This window comes from Lepidothrix coronata, unplaced genomic scaffold, assembly GCF_001604755.1.
Source record: "Lepidothrix coronata isolate B3197 unplaced genomic scaffold, Lepidothrix_coronata-1.0 Scaffold225, whole genome shotgun sequence".
Lineage (NCBI taxonomy): Eukaryota > Metazoa > Chordata > Aves > Passeriformes > Pipridae > Lepidothrix > Lepidothrix coronata.
The window spans coordinates 626,006-648,560 of record NW_016690405.1 but is presented as its reverse complement, the minus strand read 5'-3'; the positions used below and the strand labels follow the sequence as shown (position 1 = coordinate 648,560).

Genomic DNA, 22,555 nt, shown 5'->3' with positions numbered 1-22,555 from the left:
TGTCTCCCACACACCTCTGTTCTTGTAACACCCTTTTTAGTGTTATCATTTTTTCTTACATATTAAAACCAGCTGTATTAGTCTAAACTATAGAATTATATTAGATTTTGGGGAAAAGGGTAAAAAAAGGAGAAAAAAGCACATTCATACTGTCATTTGCTTTCAAACACAAAGCCATAACGTTCCAAAGGTTTCTCATTCCACAGTGAGAAAAGAAAAAATGTTTCTTATATTTTGTCTTCCTCTCTAGGTACATTAATGACATTTTTGTTCTGATGTGACTATTGTAAGAATCAAAATGCCTCAGCTTCGGGTTTTTTTTTTATATTTTATAATACACCAAGCTCCACAAACCTTAGTAGAAAATAGAATACTCTTAATTATGAATAAATTAACTAAATTAGCAACATGAGATGGATATGAAATTAGAGGACTGTTAATTGAAACTGCAAACACAGCTGTATACAGCTTGGAGATGAATCACACCAGTAATGACGCAGATGTTTATAAAATGTGATTATGTTTAGCAGGAGCATACTATTGAAACTCCCCAGCCTATTCTTATATTGTGTCACTGAAATGGTTTTTAAACCCATGAACACCAGGAATCAGAATCTCACGGATGGCAAATTAGGCTCCCTGGATATGTGAATTAGTGTTGTCTGAATGTCAGCAATTTAATTCTCCAGCTTTCAAAGAATGTAGAAATGGAGCCAAAAACAAACATCTGTTAGTTATATTCTCATTCAGAAAAAAAAAATAAATCTCTGGCAAGTTAGAAACTGAATGTGAGAAAGGCAGTGAAATACAGTATCTCTAAGCAGTAACACTGCGGTGTGAATATACTGATCCTGTAATTAATATAACGTGAAAGCTCATGAAATCTACTTCCTGTACAATTGTGAATACATCTTTCTGGGACTATCCCTCCAAAGTGCTAGAAGGATCAGGAAAAAGTGATAATTCCTATCTAAAGGTTTAGGAATTGATTAGCTTCCTAAAAACAGCAAATCAGGCTTTTTATTCTTTCAGATTTTACATATTCCCTATGATGTTTCCTGATAAACTGTACAATATAGGTGGTTTTTTCCTAGCACAAAAAGGCCCAAATGTTGCTCTTGGGTCATACGAGGATATGTGAGCTATGCAGGCTCAGCAGGGGTAGCAGTCAGTACAGTTGTGAGGGAGGGCACAGCAGACAAAGCCAACAGCCCATGGTGGCTTAAGTTTTAACATACCAGTCAAAGTCTGCCTCATACCTCCTATTTCCCAGAGCAGTGTTACCCCTGAACACCATACAAAGGCATGTAAATGTTACATGTTTGTGACTTGTTTTCTGGAATAGTTCATAGATTAACAGAAGTAGATTTTACAATAACATTTTCCTTGAATATAACCACGTTTTCAATGAACATGCTGAATAATATAAGATCATAGTTCGTGTCCAAAGCCCTTTCCACACACTGTAGTGAAGCTCACATCACAAAGACACTATTATCTGTGATTCAGGGGCCTCAGCCTATATAACAATAAATACTTATTAACACAAATGTACACAACTTAAAGCTTGTTTTTCTAGCCCTCTTTTCTAAAGAACAGAACAGACCTTTAGACTAAGTAAACTGTTAGAACTACAGTAAAACTGAAAGGCTACTATGCCTTACACCAAATCACCACAATGTCATTTTAATTTAACTAAATTTTATAATATCCCTTTCTGATCCATAACTGGATGCTTCCCTAAAAACATATAAATTCATGCACAAGATGGTTAAAATAATTTGAAAAATTACGTGGAGTGTCACTGGCACAGCTGAAATAATTGGCATGACCTGGCATTGTTAAACATCACAGGCTTATCCCATCAGCCGTGGGAACTACTGAGCACAGTCTAACGATATGAAGGCCCAGTGCTGAGAGAGAAAAGTGGTGATCATAAAATTGGATTTGCCTCTGTCTTTCAGAAACTTTATTTTCTGGGAGCTGACCTCTGATTCACTGGTGAAGAAAAAGGATTAAATCTTGAATTTTTAAAAGGGGAAGCTTGCATGATTTCTGCAACCGACCATACTGGTCTGACAGTATTTCACATGTCATTCACAGCTGAATAAAGTCATGAAAGCTTTATGAGAAAATTGGAACCTCTTTCTCTTTAAAGGTAAACCTAGGCAGATTCAGGGGTATATTGCAGCTAGCTATGACAAGTGATGTGCAAACTAAATTCAGTTATCTTAGCTCTTTGGCTGGCAAAAGTACAGACAAAGTCAACTCAGGATTTGAAATGTGATGTTTTGAGATAAGGAACTGTAATACTTGGATATACAAGAAACACAAAGCTATGTTATGGAAGACAAATTCTTCTATTTCTTCTAGATACCCCAAAAATCACTGCACTGCTGAAGCAGTGCTGTATTATCAGTTAAGTAGGACAGAACTCTTTTTTTTGCAGATGAAAGAGTCATAAATGAGTGTTTTGGAAGAAAAGGACACAAAACACTTGAGGTCAGTATGAAAAATCAGAGGAATGAAAGTGAAAACATCCAATAGAATGAATACACTATCTACATATGTATCCTTAGGCTTATTTTTCTGGATTGATTAATGCTAAATAATTTTGTTTTAAAACAAACCAAACTGTGGTAGAGAAACAACTTTGGAGAAAATGGAAGAGAAAGACTAATTGAGTCTTCGACCTACACACTTGAGGCTTCCAAAAAAAAAAGGCATACCCTAAAGAACACATTTCCACAGCATAGGATTTGGACGTTGCTATGATTTTTCAGGTACAAAAGAAATAAAAAATGAATATTAATAAAACTTGAAATTGCAAGCTCCAGGTCAAGAACCATATTTTATACTATGTTTGTTCTGCACCTAAGGGGTGCATTTCCAAAGGTTATTGCAGTGTCAGTGTTTTATAAAGTAACACCAAGCAAAAGCATTGAACAGCTTAGATGAACCACATGAAGCAATATGTGTCTTGAAATACCTCCTTTTGTATGTGTAGTGCTGGGTGTCTCCAAATTAGGAAGGACTTAATAGAAAATGTTTGCACACACAACATATAACAGGATTTGAGCCATTTTAATTATGAAGTGCCCTCCTCTACAGCAAACATACCATTACATCACTTCCACACTGCCCATAATTTTCTATACAAGGATATAACATTCAGCTTTACTCAATCCATGTTGAAAACTACAATGGCTTTAGAGAGCACTTTGTGAAATATTTTGAAAATGACACCATAATCTTCTACAAAGGCTGGTTTCAAATCTGTGTCACAACTTAATGCCACTGACATTTTTAGTATTTTAAACCCCATTATTAACAGTACTTCTAAAGCAGTAAAAAAAAATCTTACTTAGCTTGAAGTCTTACTGAAGCAAAAAGATTTAAAAAATATAGCACAAAATACTACCTAGCTTAAAGACTGTAAAAGCTTTCTGTAACCTGAAAGTATATAGCCTGCCATAAAAATATCTGCAGTGATATAACATATAATTGATATGTCAGAAAGACGCAAAATGACTCAACAAAGACATAAAAAAGGCTAAAATTAACCTTTTGCACTGGAAATTTGCATATTATCTCTCTACCTTAGGCTTTTAATCACTTCAAATGAAGTTTCTTGTAAAAAAAAATCACATAATTTCAGAAGAAGGGATTAGTGATAATGGGGAGAAAGAGAAATATGTTTTGCCAGTTTTACATTCTCCCTCTAAAAACCTTTAACAATACTTTGGCACTGGTGCTTGGAATCTAAGGGGTTTTATATTGCTTCCAATCCAAGGGTATTCATTAAGGTTTCATTGAGTTACAAGCCTCTGAAAATCACATTAGAGAGCCTTTACAGGGCAGCTCTTAAATTCAGTGAATGCTCTATCTGCGACAAACGTGTTCCACATTCAAAGCAAACTCTGTACATCTGCTCTGACCTCCCTTCAAACCGAGCGGGCGTGAATGGACAGACGATCCGTGTCAGCAGCGTGGATCCCCTCCAGGATATGGAGCAGAACCAGAATTTGCAAGGATTCATCAGCCTCCTGGGGTTGGCAGACAGCTGACAACGTATCCTACCCTACCAGACCCTACGCAATCCTGTCCTGTTCCATCACTTTTGAAAATCTAACCTGAAAATTATGAGCTCTGACAATTTATAACATTTTGGGAAGGAAAAGGGCCTGTGAAGTGGAAGCTAGGGTTGGAGAGTGACTTATAATTGCAAGGTTCATTTTGTTTTTGTCCTCTGTTTGCTTTCACTACTCTGTCTGCTGCTAATTGTGCATTTCCCAGCTATTCTGCCTCACATGTTCTTACCGTAAAAAAACCCTAATTTTCCAAATAAGTAGCTTAAACATAGCTGATTGGAATCAGGTCACATGCCTGAAAAGGTGTTGAAAAAAATCAGGCCATATTCTCTCACTTATGGCAAAAAAAATGAAGCTATCTGTGCAATTTTATCATCCAAGGCATAAACTTCCAAATCCCATAGTCTACACCTCTTTCTAGGGCTGAAACTCAGAGCTTTAATTCTCCAAATATCACTTCCACACTGCTTGTCAAAGGGACTCTTACAGAAATATTTTCAACTAATGGTTTTGAGATGATCAGGTGTTATGTATCGTGAACATTTAAGAATACAGTTTCAATGGCGGCTACCAAATAAATTAAAGAGCTACAAACTACTTGACTAAAAAGCAACAGAACCAGTGGATGTTGGTTTCTAGTGAATATAGTTTCAACAGTATCATAACCTCTGTTTTCCTCAGTATCCTAAATATAGTCTGGTATGAGTCATATAGATGTGTGCTGCCAAACATAATCTATAACTGCTGACAGGTGGAAGTAAATTGTGCAAGTCTTCTTTTATAAGGAAATGAGACTCACATATATCAACTAATATGCCCATTCTTTTCCTATCATTTATCCATCAAACAGATAAATTGGAGACCTTACAGAATATATAGTATATGCAAAGGTTGTACAATAAAGTGGTAAATTCAAGCTGCATGTGTAACATATTTTCTTGTATTTGATAAATTTTAAGTGCGCTTTTTTTCATGTAAACAGCATAACTCAGTTTTTATAATCCCAAACACCCCCACACATATACAAGAAACAAAAAATACATCAAAAGAAATCTACATATGCGTATTGTGATGAGGATATAAAAGAAGGATAAATTGCTATTCTTCTGCATGGTTCTTCAAAACATTCTCATAGAGGAGAAAATTCCAGAGTAAAGGAAGTCAAAAGAGGATAAGAAAACTCTATACCAAAAATGACTAAAGCATTTGTAATTTTCAACAAACTGAAACTCATCACACACAGCATCATAAATTTAACAAGGTTTTATTAGGTTTTCTGCTGGCATGGCTGTGGATGATAACTAGAGCTGTATATACTTATATACACACTTTCGTTCACTGGCTGCCCTAAATATGTCACAATGAAGGTGTCCTCCTAATTTAGGAAGGAATCTCTCCAATTTTTGACACACATTTCATTAGAAGAATTGAATCCCAATCCAGATAGCTGGCCGTCCTCCACTAGCTTACAGAAATAAATAGATAGGATCTCTAAAGAATGGATGACTGTAAAATGAATTCTATATGCATATTTTTGCAGACAAACATTGAGAAAATTTGAGACTCAGGCTAACAGAAATTTAAGAAAAATGCATGGGTATATGACTTCTACAGCCAACTGGAACAGCCAATTAAATAAATAAGAGACCATTAAAGAGCTGTGACAATTGTGGCTTTGGCAGAAGTTCCAGTTCTCATGGAATATACAAAATAACATTTGAACTAAGTAGTCTGATGGAAAAACTCAACTTCCAAAAATGATCAAAATCTCCCTCTGCTGGGAAGATTAAGTCTGCAAATACAAAATAATTTTAAATATCAAGGTTGAAAAGCACTATGATTTTATTAGTGCACTAATTACTGTAATTATAGGTGAGCTAGAATTTTGGCTTCATAATGTACAAAAGTTGTTTCTTGTTTTTCTCAGCTACTTACAGATGCCATATGTCAAAATGTAATTTAAAAAAAGAGGAAACCCCCAAAAAATAGAAACAAATTAATTATTAAAATTAATGAAATATCACAACGGAAAGAGAACCTGCTAAAGTAACAGAAAGGTAATAATGCTCAAATATAAAAATATCACTCACTGCCTTTTATATTGCACGTTCATATATACATGACATTCTCTGCCTCATTCGGAGAAGAAACATTTTTCTTGCTACTGTTGCATCATCTGCCAATCTATCAACTTCAACAGAATTCCAGTTTAAACTTGCTGTTTAATAATAAATAAGTCCACTTGTACTAGAAGATATACAAAAAAATTGGACAAATTTTCTCTCTAAGTATATGACTAGAGCTTTCCTGTTTAAGAATCCTATGTAGTAGCAATTGAACAACTGAACTGCAAAGCAAGAGAGATTTTCTTTTTCTTTAGGAAAAATTATATAAGAGAATATCCTTAACTACACTCAAATCTTAATTCCATGGTTTAGCCAAGAAGTAAAGTTCCCGAAACCATTACCCTGCTACATATGCACAAATAAAAAGAGGACCTGAGAATCCAGTAATCCTTATTTAATTCAACTGTGAGAGACCTGAAAAAGACATTTCTTTTACATATGTATTTTTGTTGTTATTTCATTTGTTTTCAGAGGATTTTTTTTCTTGGACAAGGTGTGGAGGATGGAAGGTGAAGTAAAATAAAAAAAAAACACAAATCTAAAACCTATTATAATAGGTCACTGATGATTTCAACTTGCATTTTGATGCAACTTATTTGCCCTGGTGCCCAACCCTTATCAAAAGAAGGGTGTGAGCTGAGGATGGCTGCCCAGAATGCCTGTGACTCACATTTCCAGAGATTCACTGGATATCAACAAATATTTGAAAACACCTATCATTAGTATTTGGTGGGACATCTACATACAGAGGCCAGCAAGGCTTTGATGCATAGTCACAATTTCACATTGATTTTAGGAAGGAAGGGATTTCCTTTTGGGCTTTTGTATTCTTGATGTTAGTACCTCTGCAAATACAGATGGCAATAGTCATTCATATTTCTCACCACAGATTGAAAGAATCAGCTAATATTTGTGAAGCAGCCAGAAGACGCTGTTATTTGAAATAACTCATTGCAGTGACACTTATTACAGTAGTTTGCATTACACAGCTCAGTAAAACTGAGTCTGTCCTCAGCAGAATACAAATAAAAGTATGATATAACTTTAGATAACTGCCTGCAGGGGTACTAAAAGCCTGCTGGTTCTTCACAGCTCCTGCAAGCAGAGAGTACTGTTCGAGGGAACAGTATAATAGAGTTGTGGCTGGATCTTCTAACAAGAAGCAGCGTGGCTTTTGCACCACATCAATCTTCAGATACCCACATGCTGGAGAATCTTTGCTACTGGTGAAAGATGAGCTGAGGATTTAGGAACGATACTGAAATCAGGGCTTATGCTTCTTTACAGTCACACATTACATATATAAATCAGAGAATTGTAGAAATGTTTAGGTTGGAAAAGACCTTGGGCTGGTTTAGCTCTAGGTTTTGATGTGCTCAGAGGCAACCACTCACAAATGACAACAGTTCGTTACAACTTTCAAAAATAAAACCATTAGAATATAAGTACCATAACAAAATATTTGAAAAGGTACAGTTTTTTGGATGAAAGATGGTTCTTACTATATTTTTCAGCTTATTAAAGGTACTATTCTAAATAAGAGCAAACATAGTTTGATTTAGACCCAAAAAGCCCTTTCTTGATAACTGAAGTGTATGTTCTCCATGGGATGTTTGTAAATTCTTTCACGTCAGGGTCTTTGCCCTTTGACCAGAACTACACCAACCAGACCTCTGACTGAAGTGAAATGGATATAGCTCCCACCAGTCTGGGTTCCCTGGCTCCCCAGATGTCAACTGGAAGTAAGAAAGAGTTTGCAAACACGTTTTCCCCCGGGATGATCTCATTACATATACTGTTTGAAGCACACAGGATCTGAACATGAGAGCTCCTTGTGAAATTCATAACAAATAGCTCCCTGGAAAGATTTCATCTCCTTTCATGTTTAAGAAAAATGAAAAAATTAAACAGCATATTTTCCTCAAAACTACTCTTTTAAAGGCACAAAGCTAATTATTTTCACATTGCTTAAACTCCACAGATGATGACACAGTTTTCAGTGACTGAGCTGAGTGCATTAGCTTTCATTAATGAAATGCACCTCACATAACACTTCAAAACCAGGGCTGGTTGAGTCTGTAATTGGTCGAGTGCTTTCTATACATTTTTCTTCCAGTAATACTCCAGTGTATATTCACCTAAACTGAATACAAATCAGGTAACTTAACGGCAAACATGCCTTTCTGCAGAAACACAAATGAAGTTCTGGGAAGATTCTGCAGCAATATTTGATACTATTCACTAACAGCGCTAATCTCACTGTACAACCATTGTGAAATACTGCAAATGACTGAATATGATTGGCCTTACTCTTATGCTTGTAAAATGAATATAATATTTAATCTCTGTAAGATTTGGCTTAAAACGATACCTTTTCTCCTCTGATTTTATGTAAGTCTCAGTATTAATAAAGCAACAAACAAGACATGATTTCCTCCTTTACAAAATGCTCTTTAACTTTCTCATAACACTAGAATTTGCTGTTGTTTCAGGTGTGATACATCTTATGTCTTTATGCACTTTTCCCATACATAACTAAGAATGGGCATCTTCATGGCAAGATGTAGCACAGAAGGCTCTGTTTTATGATTTTCCTGCACTCATATTTTCTAGGAACTGGGATGCATGGATAAGAAATATTTTCCCCATTAGGAAAAGGACAAGGAGAGAGAGGTCTAACCTTTGAGGGGAAAAAAAAAAGAGAAGGAATCTAGGAAAAGTGAAGAACAGATTAAAAAAAAAACCAAACAGAGATAAAGAAAGTAAGATGGGGAAAGGCAGAGAAAAGTAGGAATATGGAAAGAATTTTTGAAAAAAAAGAATTAATAGAAGCCAATGAGAAAAAATCAGTAGTGTAAAAGAAAGACATATGAAAATACACAGAAGGCTGAAATCAATGGAAAATATGATGAAAGAACTAAAGCACTAAGGAGATATTTTAGGTGACTTTAGTCTAAGAAAGGCAATTAATAGAAAAGAAAGATAACACAGAACCATTAGAAAAATTGAAAACCAGAAACAAACAACAGGAGTGTACCTTGAAATGGTTTTGCATGAAACAATTTGTTTTGGTTTTTTTTCCTTTTGCATGGCCAAAATTTCAGTTTTCTATACCTACACCTAACTGGAGTGCTGGTCATACATAAGTAAGTCTAACTCTAAGACAGAACAACACATAATACTTTAAAAAGTGCCACTCAGGTGTGTCAGTGTCCAGCAGACATTACACATAGAACAGTTGGCTTAGATGATTGTTGTACCTTCCTTCCAACTGGACTATTCTATTCTAGTCTGTGCTATTCTATTCTCTTCTAACAAAAATGAGCTCTGCATCTCAATGCAACTCAAACTCTGCTCCCTTTTAAGTAAAAAATTATTTTATAGGAACAGATGTGCTCTTTTTCTTTCTAGGGGTCAGAACTTGGCCTTTTGTATATGATAATCCTTCAAAGTTACTTATGTCTTTTCCCCTCAGGATGTGTTTAAAAATTTACTGGACTGTTTTCACCTTACTCTCTGTATCTTCCAAATGACATTTAGGTAAATATGAAAAAAGACAGTAAACCACAATATTCTAAGTAACTATCTGTTCTATCAGCCATAACATCTCACTCTGACATACTGTCTCCAAGTATCTATCTTCAGAGAAGATGAAGCACTTTGTTTTCAAATATCTGGATTTGATAAATCAAGACAATAATTTACAAAGCAAAGGGAATTGTTCACAGTGTTGCCTGAGCTCTGTGGAAAACAACATTTTATCTTTGAACTGTGTGCAAACAGTTGACTTACCCTATATATTTTTAAATGATCTACAATATCTGGTTGGCCCTCTTTCTAGTGTATTTATGAATGATAACAGCAAAACATATTCTTGGGTTTTCTCCCAGATCTGTTGAATTTTTCATATCTTGGATGCTTTTACCCTGAAAAATCTTCCTGCTTTCCTTTATTTCCCGATTAAGTAATGAAGAATATTTCAGCGAATCACTGGAAGTAATTAACTATTTTAGCAGTGAAATAAGGTAGTTTTCAATGTATCATAGAAGATATGTTAATTTAATCAGCTGCTTATAAAAACTAAACAGATATGATTTCTCTCATATGTGCATAAACATATCAGGAATACCCATTTTTTCTTCCATATTTCTGTTGATTTAATTAATAATATTACCTGAACTCTATTATGAGGATCTGGGAAAAAGTGGGTAGTAATGACAAAAGAACTTGAAGGAATGATCTTTTGCTTAAAATATCACTCTCACTGCAAAGTTCTGAATTAGGAAAAAAAAAATCTGTTAATATCTGCATGAACTGATAACAAACCAGAGATTTCACAGAGCTGTGAGATTTCTTTTGGAGAAGCAATAAAGAAACAATAACGTGTTACTGACTATTAGAATTCACAGCACCATTATAAGAAAAGAGGTAATAGATTCATTTCTGTCTATTGATAATGTTTGGGGTTTACAATGAAACAAAACCTCTTTATTAAACCCCATATTTTAAACAAAATATCAAATTAAATACAACACAATTTCAAAATCTAAAGCAGTGATGTAGCAAGAAATAAAATAGCAAGTTAAATTCAGCACTTAATGAAGTTAATTTAATTGCTTTTACCTTCATTTAGTCATAACATCACTCCCCAGCTATTGGATCTATATAACCTACAGCAGTGCATACATGTTTACATATGCTCTCTAATGCACACTGTTCCTAAAATTCTAAGCTAAGATACAGTGCATCTTGGAAAAAAACCCAAAACTATGCATGTTTGAAGTCTTTATCTCAAGATAAGAATTTGTAAATTTTTCAGTATTTATGGTGGATTTATGGTGGATGTTCACCTTAATTCCATAATACATCTTATCTTTTTCTGCAATAGAGCTCAAACTAGAAAATCCCATTCTGAACAGCTTTACTTGCAGTATCAAGTCCTGCTAATTACCTGAATGCATGTGATGCCTTGTAATTTAATAACTGATTCTACGGGTGAGATTTTACAGATTCCGCTGCACGGAATCATTAATCTATATTAACCTATAAGGAATTTATTTAAAACTGTTGCTCCCAGAAATTATTTAAACCACAGTAAAAGGAATGAAGCAGCAGAAGTAAACTGTCTTATGTGAATCTTCTATATACACCATAAAAATATCCATAAAACATGGTTAAGTCATGTGATAAATGAACACATGATATATCAGGCAGCAAGATTTGCTAAATATTAATACTAAAAGGTAAATAAACTATTAAGTATTTTAACTTCATAGTTGCACCATATGAGAAACTGGGCTACTTAATCTTATTTGATAAAGCATTCAGAACCATGTGAAAATAGAGCATCAGGTTTAACTACTATTTTCTCACAGAGGCACCATTATGGAAAGCTTGCTTCATTTTTAATTCCTTAGTTCTCTTTGGTGCTATTTCATAGGGAACAAACAAACACAGGGAAATAAAAATATTTACTTAAATGCAGCATAAAGAAAAAGTCGTATGCAATGTACCTGTAGCACCTTCCATCTTGTGTTCAGGTCTTCCACACAGCTGAGATTGTACTGGGAGAGTTGGATATCGGAGGGAGTGAACCGGTGAGCGAGGTCATTGACTTGATGCACCTTTTCTTTAAGGGGTACAAGTTCTGCTCGATAAACCTGTGTGAATTAAATAAAACAATAAATAAAGATAAGCCTTAACTTCAAAAACTATTGGTTCTGCTACCAGCTGATTAGTAATGTAAAGATAATACATATCAAGCTGAAAGGAAGGAACATATTGGTCATAGTACAGTTACCACTCTTTTCGTATAACTTCATACAGACTTTAGGTCTCAAGGGTAAGGCCCAGCATTTCAGAAGGTGCTATGGAGTTGGAACCTTCATAGCCATTTTTGGCCAGTTAAACCACATTTCCAACCAGCACACCCACCGGGATGTGCACTGCAGAGCACACATCTGTCCTGCCTCATCCTTTACATGTGTGTAACACATATTCCTTTGGGATTGATGGGAGAGTTAAGTACTGCTTAACACAGGAAAAGAGAGGATGACAACTGTTCCCAAATACAACAAAGGAAACAACAGAAGCAAAGATAAAACTATTACAGACCCCACTAAGGGCATGACCTTACCCTGAGTATCTTACATGTAACAAACAAAAGGTTAGAAATGGGAAGTACAAAAAAAAAAAAAATTGCTATGAATCCCAACCTGGCCTACATGACTCATGAGTCTCATGCTCTTACACATAGCTAACAATTTCAGTCTAGCTAATAATTTCAGTAATGCATTTGAAAACCAGAAACTGCTAGTTACAAGCTTCTTGTTTTTAAAAGCAACAATCTGATGATGATGCTTTTGTGACGCATCTGGGTACCTTCAGATAAATTCAGGGCATCATGACTTTGTCAAAGAAAGGAATCTCTATGTAGATCTTCCACTGCTGCATATCTTTTTTTTCTAAGGAGACATTTATGAATCTTTAATGTGATAAAATATGTCAAAATGTAACAATGAGTTATTTCTAAGGGACAAATTCTATGATTCTCAGGAGTACGTTTTGTTGCAATATGATGTCTACACACAAAGGCAAAATAATTTACTTTCTATATTAGTCTTGCTTTCTAGCTCCTTTCTCTCAGTATTTTTAATATAAACCACATGTGGTCTGCATCTCATTACAGATAATCAAATAAGCTGAAATTATTGCCTAGTAATCTTTTCATCAACACGTGATGAAAAATAAGGTAAAAACAAAGACCATCCAGTATCTCAGGGAACCTTAAGAGTAAATAGTATGAAGATATTCATAGACATTAAAATGCCATAAACAGCACTAAAGGTAAACATCATTGAAAAATTGTTCCTCAAATGTCTTTCAAAACCAGACTTGGCTTCCCTCAATTATGTTAAATTACCCTACAACATAAGGAGTTAGACTGATTTAAGTGGCACTTGTGCAGTGAATGACTCTAATGATAAATCTATAAAATACACCATCAGAAGGGGTGTGCATTTCCCAAAGGGAAGCACAGAGAGTGATGCAAGTGCCACCATGTGACAGAAGATGCATACATTGAGTTCATGACACAACAGTTCACTTCCCCATTTCAGCAGTTTTAATACCGTTGGAACACAACTGACATTACTGCAGAGAATACTGAGCTACAGTTTCGTGTCAAGCAAGGTCTGAAATACAAAGAAAAAGAAGAGAGCTCATGTTTGGTTTTGTCCCATGGAGTTATATATGTGCTTACCCTGAACTTTTTAGTTAGTAGTTGAGTTCAGAGAACAAACAACATGGTTTAAAAATAGACATTTGTTGTTGCAAGGTAAAAACCTCAAAGGCTGAAGAAATACATATACCACTGTGTGAACACTTCACTTGGAAACAGTTATTTCACTGCTTTTTTTCCTTTGATCTGCTAGTTTCATAGCCCAGGTCCCTGGCCATGACTCTGTGGCTTATATTTGGGATGATCAACTCAGTTCCTCTAGTGTTGCTTGGTTTCCAAGATGAGAGAACACCTCTAAGCTAGTGTCACCAATGTTCACATTGCATATAAATACAAATATACATTTGTACATATTTAGAGATATTTTAATATATATAATAAAAGTAATATATAATAAAAATTAAAACACACAATAAATGTATGTATATATATAAAATAAAAACCACAGGTAGAATACATGCAGATCAATAAATGCAAGGATCAGTCCCCAAACAACAATGCACTTTAATGCAGTTCCCGCATGAAATCAAGTTAATTTTCTACCATTTGTATGGCAATAGGAGCGGGGCTTTGATTGAAAAAGTTCACTGCTTAGGCAAAGCACACAGGCTTAAGCTTATCAAGCACTTGTTTTTAAACATATATTTTAGTCTCTGTCTGATTTTAGACCTGTTACTTACATCTGCAGTGTTGACCGGAAAGCACTGGTCTCACTTACCTGACATAAATGACTAGGTAACTCACACAATTATTACACCATTACTGAGGTGAAATAGAAGAACCTTCATAATTAGTCAACACGGTTTTTTGACTGTAAGGTATTTTACACACCATAAAGGCTACAGCACAGAAGCAAGTCACAAAACCAGAAATCAAATCATAGAAATAAATATGGAAGTAAAGAAGAAAACTTATCTTCAGTTCCCTCTCTAATCAATGTCTTTATTAATTTTTTTTTTGCGCTGCAAGGATAATGATCTTTCCAGTGTGATGCTAATTTTCCAGTGTACAAAATACAAAAGCTTTTGTTCCATCTTTAAATTCGACATTCTGTATTCTATTATCATTAAGCCTGAATTTTTACTGGTATTTTTTATTAGTTGGACAAATCAAAACGTAACAAACAGCAAGAACATAAAGAGAATGCTAGTCAATGAACAGCTACCTAATTAATACCAGCAAGCTTACAATTAAAAACTGCAGACAGAAAAAAAACTATCCATAGAAAGAACTGGCTTATGAGATTATATGGTTAAGAAGTCAGTGACTATAAGGCTTCTTTAAGCAACAGTTTATCACAGACAACCACTCCATCAGTCAAAATACATGATTTTAAAGCTGGGCTTTTGTCTCTGAGTAAGTGAAATTCAGTGTGAGTTCTTATATTTTTTCTTATATTTTTCTTATATGTTTGAACAGGTTTACTGAATAATAATAATTTCTATATTTTCTACAGTACTTGGCATCTGTAGAAGCAGAAATTTAGAATTTTTACTGGATTGTGATTTTTATCAGTATGACTGAAATGTTTAAGAGAAATATTTATATTTTTAATCATTAGTTTGTATAGTAGAAGACTGATTAATTTTTTTCTATTTTTTTTCCTTTTGCATAAAGACCACTATATATATATAACAGGTTTATATCAGAAAAATTTAGGTAACTATATTGTTGATAATTTAAAAACAAGCATACATGGTGAGTAGTAGAGTATTACTACCACAAGGAGACATGTCTGAACCCATTAAACTGCTCAGGATGTAAATGAGTTCACAGTGTGAACAGTAATAGGACAACCAGCCCCAAATTATCTTCATTATAATTGCCCTTATGCAAGAAAGAATTTCAATGGTTTGTGATACTGTAGGTGGTAGATTGGATTTTAAATGATCCATACGGTCTTGTCAGAAAATATTTTAAAATGCCTTGGAACATTAGTAAGGACTCTAGAAGACACGTGCCATAGATATCCTAACCAGACATATATTGAAAGTCTAGAGAACACAGAGTGACCATAATCAGTCAGATGAAAAGCTCATCTTGCCCAGTCTGATAATAGCCAATACAACTGCTTAGGGAAGAAGGCAAAGGAAATCATCAGCATCCCTGCTCCTTGCTGTACTTTTCCAGCTTAGCAAACTCTCAGAAATTATGGAGCCAGAAGCTGTATTTTTATATCAAAATGGACCTCAATGGAATCTTTTTCCATGGAATTATATACTTCGATTTTGGACTAACATATGTTCTTACTATCCAAAATACCCTAAGGTAAGGTCAGTATTTAGGTTAAAGAACCATTTCCTTTTTGATTTTTTTTTTAAACCTAACACTAGAGACCCACTTGAGATGTCCCTAATTCTTAGCTCATGAGAGATAGCACCTAACCATTCTGAGTGGACTTGTGCTTTTGCAATATCTACAAACCTTGCACATTATTTTTAGCTTCTTCTTGTTAAATATACAAAGACCAGGATATATATGATTACATGTGGATATCTATAAGGTATTAACATCTGAGCAATTCACCACATGGTTCCTTTATATTCAATAGCTAATCAAAACCAGGAACTGAACATTATGTAAGGTTTCACAATAAGATGGCATGAATCACATTCTGAATTACAACAGAAATGGGTAGATTTTTATTGACTATACTGCAAGCTTAGGCAACCAGCTCACATGCAGACAGCTACCTGACAGATGAGAAATTACATAAGAGGAGCCCCACTCCGACACCATTTATTCTGTCCTTGGTTACTTTTTATCTAATCTGCTATAATCTTTTTTATAGTTGGGATCCAAAACACTTTGTACTATATATATGATAGAGGTACAACAGGGACTTGCACTATGGCATCATGATATTTTCTGCTTTCTCAGTAATTCTTAGCATTGCATTTGGCTCTATGAACAGTCCTGAGTATTGATGTGATGTTTTCAGAGGATGTTATGATTCCAAGACCTCTTTCATGAGTGTTAAAGGAATGCTGAAAGGCCTAAAGAGCTCATTACTGTTTGGGATAAATTCGGGATAGCTTTTTTTCACATGTTTTGCTTGAGATTTATCAGCACTTTATTTCATCTGCCATCACTTTGCTGACAGTCAGTACTGTGAAGTTTTTCTATAGCTGTTTGCAATCTGTCCTCACCTTAAGTACTTTCAATAGGTTTGTATCATCAAAATGTGCTAATGCATTAATAATTTTTCTTTCCAGCTCATTTATGTAACACGCTGCACAGAGTAGACCTTTTGGAGCACAATCATCTCCTGGGAAAACTGACCTGTGCTTTTTACTTTCCATTTTTTACAGGAAATTACCAGATAGCTGCTTATTTATCCACATGAAGACCATCTCTATTATCTCACCAGAACTTAGTTTCTTTGCTGGAAGACTTTCTTAAAATCCCTGGGGAATGCCAAATGGCCTACAGCCCCTTAGCAGTATGCTAATGTTTCCTTCAAGGCACACTAGGAGATGAAAGGCACATCTACTTTTACAGAACAATCTCTTATCTTTTTTGCAGTATATTCTTCCCAGATTTCCTGGTCTGTAGGTCCACAGGCCTGACTAGATGCACTATTTAAAAATTATCCCCATGTTTGCCCTGTTCCATTTCTCATAAAAAACTAATTTTAAATAAGAAAATGCTGTTAATAGATACAGATATTTTACACTTCCATTAGAACACTTCACCAAATACTCATCTGCCTCTGGTGATATGGTGCTCTTAATCATGACATTTTGTTCTTTGTATTTTTGCTCCAAATAGCTTTCTTTATTATTTTCTTTAGCCACCCCATCTCTCTAGGTCTTTATGAGTCCATTCTAATGGTTGGTTCTTAGTGTCCAGTGTCTTCACAGACTTTGTCCTTTTGGTTTCTTTCCATCAGGCTTCCTCATTTGTGTGTAGCTTACTTTCTGAAAACTGAACATTGCTGTGGTGGATTTTTCGAGTTATTTTTTGTCCCTGCAGAGATGCTGACCTTTATTTCATAATGATCCCCATTATGATAGAAATGTTTTGAACTTGCAGTGCTCTGTACCAAGTAAAATCTTTTCCCTACTGGTTATCCTCCTGGAGTTTCTTAACATTATGTATTTTCTATTTAGTGCTGGAACTTCAATTCCAAAGGGATTTTAGGTTAGTGTCTGTAATTACAGACCAATTTCTAACATATTTCAGCAGATGCAGGCTAAGCCCCCAAAATTATTTGCAAGTCCTTTTCTGCATATTTTCCATTAAATTTGCTTGTGCTTTGGATATCCTATTCCAAGGTAGTAAAGCTATCAGATAGCCCTCACCCCTTTCCAGAATACCAACTCTATTAATGAAAATTTGATGATTAGGTTTTTTTCAGATGTCTTTTCTTCCATATTTCACATGCTACGCTGGTGGTTTTATCCTATTTTTATTTAGGAAACCCTAACACATGCTGACTTCCTCCTTGGAAGGCTGCTCAATGTTCAGAAGAGAGATAAAATAAAAAAACTATGTCTCTTTTTTTTTTAAGGAATCACCAAAAGGAAATGGCTTCTGTCAATGCCACGAAAAATTTGGGTTTTTATTTAAGATTCATAAATCAGTTCCATAAAATCTGAAAGGAAATTCATGTCATTTGAGTAGAAGAGTAAAAAAAGTAAACAAGCTTATTTCAATAACAATATACTTTGCTAGCCTCAGGGAGTTTCCATTGCAAAATTCATAATGAAGTTCAGGAAGGAGCATTGACTAAAATGCAATATTCCACTTAACCCCCCTCTCCCTCAACCACACGTGCAATAGCTTGCTAACAAGTCAAACACAGAGTTCAGGAATCCAACCGAAATCACATCAAGTGCCTGTAACTTCCAGCTCACTGATGTTAATGGAATAGTGTGACTAAATCCCATTATGCCATTTGGAAAATACACCCTGAATAGGAAGTGTATTTTCAGAAAAGTACCTATTCCTTATGCACACAGAAAAATTAAAATGCAGGCTGTTTTTTATTTATTGTTTGCTACCGTAAAATGTCAGTAGGTCATTAAAATTGATTTTTTTACTGTTACTGTACTTATTCCTACTGATCCCAATACCCACTATTTATGTTTAGATGTAGTCCACAGGAGACAATCTCAGTGCCTTGTCAGAACAAATAGCAATTATGCAGCTGTATTGAGAGTATGCAATCATTGTTGCTTAGCACCAACCACACTGACAAAAGGGCATTAACAGCACTCACATACAAAGTCATATATTCTTATGTACACCTCAGTAGTGTACTGAAATTGTGTTGGGCTGTATTTGTCTTAAAAATTGTTTTCAATAAACAGGCATCATCTAATAATGATTTACTTGCAATTGCTATGCATTTGTTCAATCCCAGAATTAAAACAAGGAATTAAGCTTTTCAATTATGATTTAAAATACAGTCAGTATTCCTATTGGCTCCTACCTATCTGAAAATATTTCTGAAGTGAAAAATAGCTTGGGACCGTATTCATTTTTTGATGTTATTTTGTCCCTCATGTGCCTTAACAACACTTGGACTTATGTTTACAAGTTTAGAAAAATCTCTGTGAGACCACGTATGAACAATTACTGTACCACTATAGTGGAATATTGTTTCCCAGTTGTATTGTTCTCAGTCATCCTGAACACACAAAGACTTATTAGTGTTACCCATACTCATGGGAGAAGTGACCATGAACCTCACAGAACATATATTGCAATACCCTTCTCTTGCTGGAATGAGAAGTTAAAGGAGACTTTAAAGTTCATTTCCCCAATCCATTAAATAATTTAAATGTCCAACAATAGCTTCTGGAAATGAGTCTCTATTTGGTTATAGATGAAACAGGCATAATGTCTGCCTGAGATGTTAAAGGTAATTTGGCATAATCTCTAACCTTTTTCCCCTCAGATTGTATGGACTAGCAATTATAACTTCATCAGCCTTCGATTTGAACACTATGTAAGTTTATTTAGAGCACAACACTTGAAGTTAAAATTGATCCCAAAGTTAGTTTCTCCCAGAGGTTATAAATCCAAGACTTTGTTGGATAGTATCCTCTTTCACTAACTTTCACTTTTACAAGCCTAAACCCAAGGAATTTAAAACATTTTTTATTAGCCTTTTAAAAGGGAAGGAAAAAAATTCAAATAATTTGAAAATCATGACAAATCATCTCTAGTTTTCCAGCAATGGTATTTACTATTTATGCAGTTCATATCTAAATTTTATATAGGACTAAACATTATAGCATCTCTATTTAGAAATTAAATGTTTTTCACTTCCTAATAAACTTGTCAAGAACATGCAAGCTTGGACATGTACAAGGCTAGAACACAAATTTCTTACTGCTATTAGTGATTAATTGCATAAATGTTTCTAAATATTTTTTGTATTTCTACTGAAAATCATTGCAAAGGTAAGCACTAAAAAGAATGTTTTCACTTTCACAAAACTCTAAACTGTCCTGAAAAATATGATGTAAAAATTAATAAAAATTCTAAGTAGAAAAGACTAATGAGTAATTAGATAATTGGTTTGTCATCAGTCTCCTAGTTTTGTGGGTGGGTAATATGACTTTATTTATTGATGATTTTGTAGAGAGGTTATAGCCTAGGAAAATGTAATCACTTACTAGAGCATGTCATTTCATTTGAACATACTAGTAAGGCTAATTTTCTCTAAAAGGAAGTAACAAATCAAGTACCAGATCCAGAACTTAAAACAGGGTTAACAGTGCTGCTGCAGAAACACAGAATCACAGACTGGCTGAAGCTGGAAGGCACCTCTTGAGATCATCTAGCCCAGCCCCTCTGCTCAGAGCAAGGCTGGTGAGATGCAGGTTGTCCAGGACTGTGTCCAGTCAGATTTTGAATATCTTCAAGGATGGAGACTCCACCACTTCTCTAGGCAACCTGTGCTGGTGTTTGAACACTAAGTGTTCATATTTAGAAGGAATTTCACAGGGTTTAATTTGTGCCCATTCTGCCAGTGGACAGTACTGAAAAGAGTCCAGCTTTCTCCTCTTCATTCCCTCCTATCAGGAATTTATACACACTGATAAGATCCTTAGCTGCCTTGAGTCTCAAGGCTGAGCTGTCCCAGTTCCCTCAGCCTCTCCTCACAGAAAAGATGCTTCAGTCCTGTAACTATATTTGTGGACTTGCACTGGACTTCTTCCAGTGAAGTCCACATCCCTCTTGCACCAAGGAGCCCAGAACTGGACCCAGCACTCCAGATTTGGCCTCACCAGGGCTGAGCAGAGAGGAAGGATCCCCTCCCTCAACTTGCTGGCAATGTTCTGACTAATGCACCCCAGGGTGCTGTTGGTCTTCTTTGCCATGAGGGTGTGTTTCTGGCTTACAGTCAGCTTTTTGTCTACCAGAACCCCAAAGCTCTTCTCTGCAGAATTGCTTTCTGGCCAGCTGGTCTCAAGTGTGTACTGTTACCTGGGGTTCTTTCTCCCAGGACACAGGACATGGCCTTCCTGCTTGTTGAACTTCATGAGATTCCTTTCAATGTAATTTTTCATTCTGTCAAGGTCGAATTGAATGGCAGCACAACCATCCACTGTATTAGCTGTTCCTCCCACTTTTGCATTGACTGTGAAATTACTGAGGGTGAGCTTTGTCCCAGGTAACAGTTCATTAATGCAGATGCCAAATTATACTGACCCAGTATCAACCAAAAATATACCCCACTTATGACTTGCCTCCAATAGAACTGTCTTGTCCTTCATGTGCCTGGAGATGATTTCAAAGATTAGTTGCTCCATCACCTTGCCAGGGGTTGAGGTGAGGCTGACTGACCTGTAGGTCCCTGTGTCCTTCTTCCTGTCCTTGAAGATGAGAGTGACACTTGTTCTCTTCCAGGATGCAAGAATGCCTCCCTGCTGCCATGACTTTCAAAGACAACTGATAGTGGCCTCTCAGTAACATCTCTCAACTCAGTCAGCACTTGTGGCTGCATCTCATCAGGACTTTGGTATGACCAGAATTATGATCATGAAAAGTCCATCCCCCTATATGTTCCATTGTGGATATTTCTGACACTTAATATGAAGCAGATTTCAAGAAAAGGCCAACTGTGCCTACAGAGAAAAAAGTCTGTCTCCCTGGTCTGTGAGCAGCACTTATATAAGGTGGTGGCCTCATGCCAGCCTGATATTTTCTTGAAGAATTCCCTCATATAGAAGAGACTCCCGCTAGCACTGGCTTATGTTAAACCTCAATTCTCATAACCAGTGCAAGAGACAGAAAAGAACATCTGGCGCTGTGAAGAAAATATGAAGTGACTTAGGAAGAAAAGTTCTCCTGTGTCAGATGAATTTCTGTTGTCAGGAGTTTTTATACCAGCAGCAGCTGCAGCTAAATGAGAGCAGGATCCATTTGCACAGCAAGGTGAGTGGTTGCCCTACACCTGGGCCACAGCAGGTTCCCAGCACTGACATTTCTGTACTTCAGCTCACTTAGTGTCCAACTGCTGAACTGTTCACGGGCCAGAGCATATCTTCCGATTTTATATTTAAAACTGCACAGGGTTGAATTGTCCCAGGACAGGTTAACAGTCTCCATCTTTTTCACTCAAACTGAGTTGGTTTCTTCTCTGATGGGTTTAGTGTATTCTCATTCAAATTTCATTGAAACCTCGGATTGTCAGCTGCTAGTTCAATATGCTACACTTAGCTTCCCTTTAAACTCACCCTGTATTTTTATTTGATTCTAGTGCTCCTGGGGACAGGCGGTGTTGAAACAAAATGGATTTCAGCTGATTTGATTTTCCATCCTATATATTTTTATAAACTTAGAAATGACCAAGCAAGAGTGCAGTAGAGTAGAATATAAATCCTCTTCTGGAATAAAAATAGTTCAAACAGAAAATATCAGGGGAGAAGGAAAATCAAATTCCCTTTAAGTCCTATCCCATTCTGAATTCCGTACTTCTGAATCAGTAAAACACTACATTTTTCAAATGTTATTTCCTGCAATTTGGAAGACTCATTCAGTATTTCCTTAAAAATAAGGATATTAAAATTTGAATAGGAAAAATGAAAAATGAACCAATGCCAGGTATTAATTTTCTTCTTTTCTGAACTATCAAAGGA

General features: G+C 35.6%; 1 protein-coding gene across 11 annotated transcripts in view; it reads right to left on the bottom strand.

The window, feature by feature from the left end:
• DMD (dystrophin) overlaps nucleotides 1-22,555 on the bottom strand; it is a 799,860-nt gene that overhangs the window by 153,485 nt on the left and 623,820 nt on the right. For all 11 annotated transcript variants that reach the window (XM_017833948.1, XM_017833947.1, XM_017833942.1 and 8 more), the window contains one exon: nucleotides 11,731-11,877. In XM_017833948.1, the coding sequence (XP_017689437.1) occupies nucleotides 11,731-11,877 (147 nt within the window). The remainder of the gene's footprint in view (nucleotides 1-11,730; nucleotides 11,878-22,555) is intronic.